We start from the raw sequence: 10,398 nt of genomic DNA on the forward strand, positions 1-10,398 counted from the left end.
TGAACTTGTATAGTAGGTGTTTTCAATGAGTAACAAGACTGTAGTGTTCGAGCCAATTTCTATAAAGTAATGGTGAAGCAGCTTTCGAAAAACCCTTTTTGTACATTTGAACTTAGCTACACTGTAATACAGACATATCTATGCTGCCATCTTGATTTATTATCGTGAACTTAGATATGTCTGAATTACAGTTTAGCTACGCTGCCATCTTGATTTATTATCATGAACGTAGATATGTCTGAATTACAGTGTAGCTATGCTACCATCTTGATTTTTTATCATGAAGTTAGATATGTCTCAATAACAGAGTAGCTATGCTGCCATTTTGATTTATTATCATGAACGTAGATATGTTTGAATTACAGTGTAGCTATGCTGCCATGTTGATTTATTATTATGAACGTAGATATATCTGAATTACAGAGTAGCTATGCTGCTATCTTATCATGAACGTAGATATGTCTCAATTACAGTGTTGCTATGCTGCTATCTTGATTTATTATCGTGATCTTAAATATGTTTGAATTACAGTGTAGCTATGCTACCATCTGGATTTATTATCATGAACCAGTGAATGTAAAACAGTGTTATTTTAAGTATTCGTTATTTATAAGCATGAATCTTTTTATGATATTTCCATAATACTAAATCATTTTAAGACAATCGTTAATAAATATTGAAGATTTGATGTCAGATATCCTTCTCTATCAGTTTAGATATTAGTCTAGTCGTTGTGGTAAAGTGATTACGTAATTTACACCAGGTCACTTGGCTCTGAACCAGAAACCCTGTCTCATATATCCATTGACTTTTATCATATTCTGAGTTTACTTCTATCCTAATTAGTTAAAGAATCAGGATGTCCACCTATAAGTGCCCCAGAAAATGGAGAATTATCTGGATTTTGTTCGTCTGCTGTGACTGGAGACCGGTGTATGTTTTCTTGTCTAAAAGAATACCAACTAATAGGAGACCCAGAGTTGATCTGTCTGGAGTCTGGCAGTTGGTCTGGAACAACCCCTACTTGTAACAGTAAGCATGTGTTGTTTTTATTCATGTTGTTACTGTACTCTTTGGTAAGACGATACATTTATATAAGGTTAGTAGTTTGGCAAAGCTGGGATAGAACATCTATAACATGTATAGAAATATTCAGGACTACTTGGAAAGTTCTATTCTTACTAACATCACTGGCCTGCACCTACGGCCATTTTGTGATTTTGTGGCATCCTTAATGACATACTAAATCAATGTTATGTCGAACAATATTTATTTTAGGTTGTACTAGTACTAAAATCTAAAATGAAATATTTTTCTTATTCTATTGATTTCACAAATGTTTTCTACTCTAGTTTACTGGAGATCATACTATAACATTCAGCTTCAATGCTTTAAATGTGCAACAACCCACATCTCCCAGGTATTGCACAATTCTGTACGTAACATCTACAACCCTCTATAAAATAATTAAGACAATTTTCAGCGTATGTTATACAAAATTAATTGGATGCATATATAAAAACAAAATCTTTAACCATTATTATTTACGAAGAAACTCCAAATATTTATAATCTGTTATTATTCTCTTTTCAGTTCAACAGTCCTACTGCCCAACAATCACTGCTCCTGAAAATGGAGAAATAGCAGGACCGTGTATATCTGCAGTGACAGGAGATCGATGTGCATTCTCCTGTGTAGGAGACTATCAACTAGTGGGAGTTTCGGATTTGATCTGTTTGGATAGCGGAAGTTGGTCTGGAGAAAGTCCATCATGTGAACGTAAGTCCAATTTTTCACACCTTTAATGACTTCTTTGCTACATTATTATGTTTGTTTCAACTTAAACCACAAACGATTGACAACATGTATCCAACGTTGATGTGTCTAGGGATGTATTAGGTCAATGTAATTAGTCATGAGTTTACCAATCTGTGTTACACTAGTAGCCACCCTCATGGTACAGTGTAATGTACTCTATAGGGTTAGACCAATTAAATATTTTCAACCGAACAAGAGTAAACACATTTATTGTAATAACAATAAATCAAAACGATGTAAAAGTTGAGTACATTCAGATATTATTAAAAGTTTAAAATATATGTATACGACTTTACTAAGTTAATCTTTTGTGTCGTCTGATTTCACTAAACTTTCACCTAAATAAATTTACTTTCAAAGAGAACTGGAGGTCGAGTAAAAAGGCAGATTGTGAATATGAATTTATTTGTGTCGTATAAACCTAAAGTTTGAAAAAACAATAGCGCCTGAACAATATCAAAATAAACGATTCGTTCATCAGTAAAACGTCTGACAAAGTTTGTTAGAATAAACAAAAGGGTTATAAAGACAAAACAAAACATATTTCTGATGACCTAAGTGCTTTCTTTGCTCCGAGAAAGGACTCTACAAAACGATTATATATTAAAATAAATCAAAACTAGAAACATGTTACTTCTGATAAAAGGTTTAGGATAATTAGGGATGTTTTGTAAATACATCAAAAATAGAAACATGTTACTTTGATAAAATGTTTAGGATAATTAGGGAAGTATTCTTAGAAGTTCCAGATCTGTTTTCTGGTACGGTTTAACAACATACTTGGTATCCTTTTATGATCTATTCTTCCAACACGTACCAACACTTAGTTATTAGAAATATTTCTCAACCAGTTAGTTGTAATATCTCAAGCTCATTTTAATATCAGTTCTTAACTAGTATACAAAGTTATTTCCCTTTGGTTTCTTGTTGTTGTTTTTTTATATATATTCGCACGAGGCTACTCACGGGCTACCTGTGCTGGCCTTCTCCATTTTTTAATTCAAAGAGAAGAGGGAAGGCAGCTAGCCAATAGTAGTCATCAATAACTCTTTGGCTACTCTTGTCAGAAATATTCTGGGATATGACCGTCACCTTAATAACGCACCGATGTCACCAAAGTACAGAGTGCAATTTTCTTTTCTTTCAGTCACGAGATGCGAACCTTGGACATGTAGAATCATAGTCAACCACACTAACCAGCTCTGCTCTTCCATGAAAGGGTTTCTTAGAGATCGGTGTTATGTTGATTAGATGTTACTGTTCTTTAGACGTGGTGGTCTTAGAAAAACCTGGTCCTCAGCTCAAAAGTTCTGATATGACCAGTCTTCGAACCTCCATCGTGATCAGTACAAGTATCTATTGCTTACGGAGATGACCTAGAGATTAGCTGTACAAGACAAAATAAAGATTACAGCCCAATTCCTGACCGAAAATGTAACTCAAACATCAATGAACACTTTGGAATATATTATACAACAGCTTACTGGGATCAGCACATATGGATTTATCTTTTACAGCAACAAAAGATAAATAACTAGCAATAACAAGAATATATTGGAAAGATCCAAAGAACGTCAACAGGAAAGATCCAAAGAACGTCAACAGGAAAGATCCAGAGAACGTCGACAGGAAAGATACAAAGAACGTCAACAGGAAAGATACAAAGAACGTCGACAGTAAAGATCCAGAGAACGTCGACAGTAAAGATCCAGAGAACGTCGACAGGAAAGATCCAGAGAACGTCGACAGGAAAGATCCAGAGAACGTCGACAGGAAAGATCCAAAGAACGTCGACATGAAAGATCCAAAGAACGTCGACAGGAAAGATTCAAAGAACGTCAACAGGAAAGGTTCAAAGAACGTCAGCAGGAAAGATCCAAAGAACGTCGACAGGAAAGATCCAAAGAACGTCGACAGGAAAGATCCAAAGAACGTCGACAGGAAAGATCCAAAGAACGTCGACAGGAAAGATCCAGAGAACGTCGACAGGAAAGGTTCAAAGAACGTCAGCAGGAAAGATCCAAAGAACGTCGACAGGAAAGATCCAAAGAACGTCGACAGGAAAGGTTCAAAGAAGGTCGACAGGAAAGGTTCAAAGAACGTCGACAGGAAAGGTTCAAAGAACGTCAACAGGAAAGGTTCAAAGAACGTCAACAGGAAAGGTTCAAAGAACGTCAACAGGAAAGGTTTAAAGAACGTCAGCAGGAAAGGTTTAAGGAACGTCAACAGGAAAGGTTTAAGGAACGTCAACAGGAAAGGTTCAGTAGAACGTCAACAAAGGTTAATGCAGTTATTTGTTGTTAAGTACAAAGCTACTTAAATAGATATCTTCCCAGCTCGGGTATCGAAACCCGATTTTTAGAATTATAAGCCTACACACTTTCCGCTGAGCCACTTGTGGAGGGCCAGTAAGGTTTTTAATCAGTACACTACAACCTACAGTTAATAATAAACTTACCTGAACCAACAAGTACCTGACGTTATAAGTTGTTATTTAGCTTCCTTTAACACCAGTAATATGTATTTGTAAACTAGATTTATTAACATGTGTAACATATTCTGTTTTCAGTTCAACAATCCTACTGCCCAACAATCACTGCTCCTGAAAATGGAGAAATAGCAGGATCGTGTTCATCTGCAGTGACAGGAGATCGATGTGCATTCTCCTGTGTAGGAGACTACCAACTAGTGGGAGTTTCGGATTTGATCTGTTTGGATACCGGAAGTTGGTCTGGAGAAAGTCCATCATGTGAACGTAAGTCTAGTTTTTCACACCTTTAATGACTTCTTTGCTACATTATTATGTTTGTTTCAACTTAAACCACAAACGATTGACAACATGTATCCAACGTTGATGTGTCTAGGGATGTATTAGGTCAATGTAATTAGTCATGAGTTTACCAATCTGTGTTACACTAGTAGCCACCCTCATGGTACATTGTGTAATATAGTATTCGTGTTCAGAACAATCAAATCATTTCCATTTTAACAAGAATAAACAAATATGTTACACCAATGTTATATTACACCTAACAAATAACAACAAACCAAAATAGTATAAGACTCAATAGTATATGAGCCACTTTCTGGCTACTTTCAAATGCTTATAAAAAATTCAACAATCTGTTTACGACCATGTTAAGTTACATTTTTGCAATGTCTTTCTTCCAATTTTGCTAAAGCTCCATCTAATCAAAGAGAAATATGAATCGAATAAAAATATAATACTGTGAATCTATATATATATATATATATTGTGCCATATAAACATAAAGTTTAGAAAACAATGGTCTTTTAACAATCTGATAATAAACTATCATTCTGTGGAAGTAGCTTGGTTCACGTGACTTGTGTCGCTTTTTCACAGAGAGATCCTTCTTGGATATTTTGTGTACTGTTGTATGGAGCACGTGGACAGCTTCTACACTGTTCCTTGTAGATTCTCACCTGTTACAAGACGTCACACTTTGCTTAACACTGCTGGGCTATGACCTGTTCCAGGTCTCCTTCTGGATAGAACATCTATAACATGTATAATAATATTCATGACTACTTGGAAAGTTCTATACTTACCAACATCACTGGCCTGTACCTACGGCCATTTTGTGATTTTGTGGCATGTTTAATGACATACTAAATCAAAATTATGTAGAACAATATTTATTTTAGGTTGTACTAGAACTAAAATCGAAAATGAAATATTTTTCTTATTCTATTAATTTCACAAATGTTTTCTACTCTAGTTTACTGGAGATCTTACTTTAACATTCATCTTCAATGCTTTAAATGTGCAACAACCGACATCTCCCAGGTATTGCACAATTCTGTACGTAACATCTACAACCCTCTATATAATAATTAAGACAATTTTCAGCGTATGTTATACAGAATTAATTGGATGCATATATAAAAACAAAATCTTTAACCATTTTTGTTTACGAACAAACTCCAAATATTTATAATCTATTATAATTCTGTTTATAGTTCAACAGTCCTACTGCCCAACAATCACTGCTCCTGAAAATGGAGAAATAGCAGGATTGTGTTCATCTGCAGTAACAGGAGATCGATGTGCATTCTCCTGTGTAGGAGACTACCAATTAGTGGGAGTTTCGGATTTGACATGTTTGGACAACGGAAGTTGGTCTGGAGAAAGTCCATCATGTGAACGTAAGTCACGTGTTTCACACTCATTGTATAAATTTAAGTAAATAAATGAACTTGTATAGTAGGTGTTTTCATTGAGTAACAAGAATGTAGTGTTCGAGCCAATTTCTATAAAGTAATAGTGAAGCAGCTTTCGAAAAACCCTTTTTGTACATTTGAACTTAGCTACACTGTAATACAGACATATCTATGCTGCCATCTTGATTTATTATCATGAACTTAGATATGTGAGAATTACAGTGTAGCTATGCTGCCATCTTGATTTCATATCATGAACTTAGATATGTCTGAATTACAGTTTAGCTATGCTGCCATCTTGATTTATTATCATGAACTTAGATATGTCTGAAATACAGTGTAGCTATGCTGCCATCTTGATTTCATATCATGATCTTAGATATGTCTGAAATACAGTGTAGCTATGCTGCCATCTAGATTTATTATCATGATCTTAGATATGTCTGAATTACAGTGTAGATATGCTGCCATCTTGATTTTCTATCATAAACTTAGATATGTTTGAATTACAGTGTAGCTATGCTGCCATCTTGATTTACTATGATGAACTACATTGATGTGTCTAGGGGTGTATCAAGTCAATGTAATTGGTCATGAGTTTATCAATCTGTATTACATTAGTAGCCACCCTCATTTTACACCGTATAATGTAATTCTTTATGGTTAGACCAATTAAAACATTTCCAACTAAACAAGAGCGAACACAGTTATTTCAAAAACATTAAAAACAAGAAACCAAAACGATGTAACAGTTGAGTATGTACTTACATTCAGACATTATTAAAAATTTCAACTATCTGTTTACGATTTTACTAAATTAAATTTTTGTGTCGTCTTTTCTCAGAATTCACTAAAACGGTACCTAAATAAAGATGCTTTGAAAGAGAACTGTAGATTGAGTAAAATAAGCAGATTGTGAGTTTGTATTTATCTGAGCCATGTAAACAAGTTTGAAAAACAATGGTCTCTTAACAATCTAATAATGAAATATTATTTTGTGGAAACAGCTTGTGTACACGTGCCTTGTGTCGCTTTTTCATAGGGAGATCCTTGTTGATTTGTTTGTGTACTGTTGTGTATTCTTGCCTGTTACAAGATGCTACACTTTGCTCAACACTTCTGGATTACGACCTGTTGCAGGTCTCTTTCTGTATAGTCCTAGACACCAAGATGATCCATATTCTTTAGCTTTCTAATGTGATTAAGTGCGAGGGATATCTCCATATTCGAAACTCTAAATATCCGATGTGGACACATCTTTATGATCTCAGTGAATAAATATCTTGCGTTGAAAAGGGCTGTTACTTGTCCTTCCCAAAAGCAATGAATTTGTGATGTCATCACATTACCTACGAAATGCAAACTAATTTCAACTAGAGTTCTGAAACATGCAGCTAACTAATGTCCACTAGAGTTCTGAAACATGCAGCCAACTAATGTCAAATACAGTTCTGATATATACAGTTATAATGTCAAATACAGTTCTGATGTATACAGTTATAATGTCAAATACAGTTCTGATGTATACAGTTATAATGTCAAATACAGTTCTGATATATACAGCCAACTAATGTCCCCTAGAGTTCTGAAACATGCAGCCAACTAATGTCAAATACAGTTCTGATATATACAATTATAATGTCAAATACAGTTCTGATATATACAGTTATAATGTCAAATACAGTTCTGATGTATATAGTTATAATGTCAAATACAGTTCTGATATATACAGCCAACTAATGTCCCCTAGAGTTCTGAAACATGCAGCCAACTAATGTCAAATACAGTTCTGATATATACAGTTATAATGTCAAATACAGTTCTGATATATACAGCCAACTAATGTCAGATAGAGTTCTGATATATACAGCCAACTAATGTCAAATACAGTTCTGATATATACAGTTATAATGTCAAATACAGTTCTGATATATACAGCCAACTAATGTTCCCTAGAGTTCTGAAACATGCAGCCAACTAATGTCAAATACAGTTCTGATATATACAGCCAACTAATGTCAAATACAGTTCTGATATATACAGCCAACTAATGTCAGATAGAGTTCTGATATATACAGCTCCTTCTAGACTCTCTATCGGCTGTGTAAATATTCTGACTAATTTACATAATAAGATTATTTCAATTTAACTCAACCCTTTGTATAATAATTAAGACAAATTTCTATGTATTTTACGGAAAGATAATTAGATGCATATAAACAAAGAACAAAAAACCTTTAACTGTTATCATTTCCTTACCAGTTCCAAATGTTTCCACATTATTATTATTACTCTGTTTCAGTTCAACAGTCCTACTGCCCAACAATCACTGCTCCTGAAAATGGAGAAATAGCAGGATCATGTACATCTGCAGTAACAGGAGATCGATGTGCATTCTTTTGTGTAGGAGACTACCAACTAGTGGGAATTTCGGATTTGACCTGTTTGGACACCGGAAGTTGGTCTGGAGAAAGCCCGTCATGTGAACGTAAGTCCAGTTTTTCACACCTTCAGTAACTTCTTTGCAAAACGGAGTAAAATGTGAGTGTGAAAACCCTTTCTCATCTACCTTCAGATACTACTAGATATTCAACCAAGTGTTTACTAAGTTTACTAAGTTAAAGTTTGAAGTTGTATTTCTTTCAAGTTAATTTCAGAAAAGTCTTATTAAAGGTTGCAGATGGCACCTTTTGTTTTTTATGCGTTATTGATAAAAGTTTCGAAACACTTGACCTTGAACAAACCCCCAGTGGCATTATGACACGGAGACCAACAACATCTCATACCAGTAACAATAAATTCTTATATTTCTCTATTTCTGATATGTTTGCCCGTCGGTGTAAATCTGAATCTCCTGGTTTATGTACATCCTGCATCGTGTGTTTATTCACGTTGTTTGTCCGCAATATCCTCCCACAGTTATGAAATAAGCAGGACCAAACCTAGCAAACGGACTCGTGGTGACCTGGGGTGTCTGTATTTATATGGCATAGTCCACCTACTAACGGGTAACAGGGTTGCTAAAACACACCTGTAGGGTCACTCAGGTATGATGGGGTTCTATAAGTAGGTTTTCATGGTCGCTGAACCAGTAACTGACACCGGATTTGCTGTTCCGTGCCCCCGCAGGATCCAGGGGGGGGGCCCATGTTTGAAACTGTGTTCTTACTCTCGTTCTCAAATATGCAGGACACAACTGTGACACAATTTCTGGGGTAATACGTGTCCTAATGGAGTTTGGTTTTTACGAGGACCCTCTCCCCCTGTGGTAGTTAGTAATTGGCGAGGGGGGAGCAACATTGTTACATTAGGGCATGGAAGACAATATTGCCTAAAGAGGATGGCTAATCCTAATTAAAAAGTAATACGATACAACTTAATAAGTACTGAACACTACAATCGAAGAAAAACCTAACTTGGTCCAGCTTCAACATACATTTCCACCTTTATTACGTAAAACTATATCGTATTGAAAGTTTCTAGCATAGTTGTAACGAGAGGTCAGCTTTAACACTCATAATGATAACCCTAAACACGTGTTGTCAGTAGTGATAAACCTAAACACGTGTGTGTCCGTGTTACACAATTTCTTGGAAAAAAAGTCCTCAAGTCAAAAAATAAATAACTATGTTAACACTTGGCTCTTTAACCTTTAACCTGTTCTACACCAGTACATTGCTCCTTAGTTCAATATCAATACATCTTTTTGGAATCAGATGTGACTTAGAGCGAAACTACAAGCAACCTGGAAATCAGTATAGTTAATTAAATATACGTTTCTGTTATAAATATTATAATGTATTATTTCATCAGTAGAGTACCCTCCCTGTTAACGTCATTTTCGGCCATAAACCCAATAATGTCTCACCAGGTTCGGTCAGCTAAGAGATGTAAGTTAGGGCTAAATACAAATTCTAAGCTAAAATACAAAACAATCTTTATAGTAAAAGTATAACAATAAAGGAACAATGAAAATAAAAACCAATTATATTCGATATAATAATGAGAAGGGATGTGTAACACAGCTAAATATGTGCAAATTATATAAAGTGAATTTTTTCAATTAATTCTGATCATCTGTCCATCTGTGAGCCATAATGGAAAACATATTCTATAGAGTAGAATGTACTTTCATTTCTACTACACTCATCAGTAAGTCTGAAACCATATAACGCTGAAATTCGGGCTTCGATACTCGTGGAGGCGTAGCTCAGATAACCCATTGTGTAGCTTTGTGCTTAACTACAAACAAACAACACTTCGAAACTAAAACATTGCAGTTAATAGTGAAGTACCACAATGTTCAATAAACTAAAACAGTATCACCTATTACTCATGTACAGTATTCCCTCGCTATTCGCGGGGGGCAAAGAACGAAAACCCCGCGAATAGCGA

General features: G+C 35.1%; 1 protein-coding gene across 1 annotated transcript in view; it reads left to right on the forward strand.

Annotated features, from left to right (window-relative positions):
- Positions 1–1,678: 1,678 nt before the first annotated feature.
- Positions 1,679–10,398, forward strand: part of LOC106475208 (sushi, von Willebrand factor type A, EGF and pentraxin domain-containing protein 1-like) — a 23,146-nt gene continuing 14,426 nt past the window's right edge. Inside the window, exons 1-5 of the mRNA XM_022379382.1 lie at positions 1,679–1,692; positions 1,745–1,779; positions 4,388–4,573; positions 5,803–5,988; positions 8,306–8,491. Coding sequence (XP_022235090.1) covers positions 1,679–1,692; positions 1,745–1,779; positions 4,388–4,573; positions 5,803–5,988; positions 8,306–8,491 — 607 coding nt within the window. The remainder of the gene's footprint in view (positions 1,693–1,744; positions 1,780–4,387; positions 4,574–5,802; positions 5,989–8,305; positions 8,492–10,398) is intronic.

The sequence above is a fragment of the Limulus polyphemus genome, unplaced genomic scaffold (genome assembly GCF_000517525.1).
Source record: "Limulus polyphemus unplaced genomic scaffold, Limulus_polyphemus-2.1.2 Scaffold8219, whole genome shotgun sequence".
Lineage (NCBI taxonomy): Eukaryota > Metazoa > Arthropoda > Merostomata > Xiphosura > Limulidae > Limulus > Limulus polyphemus.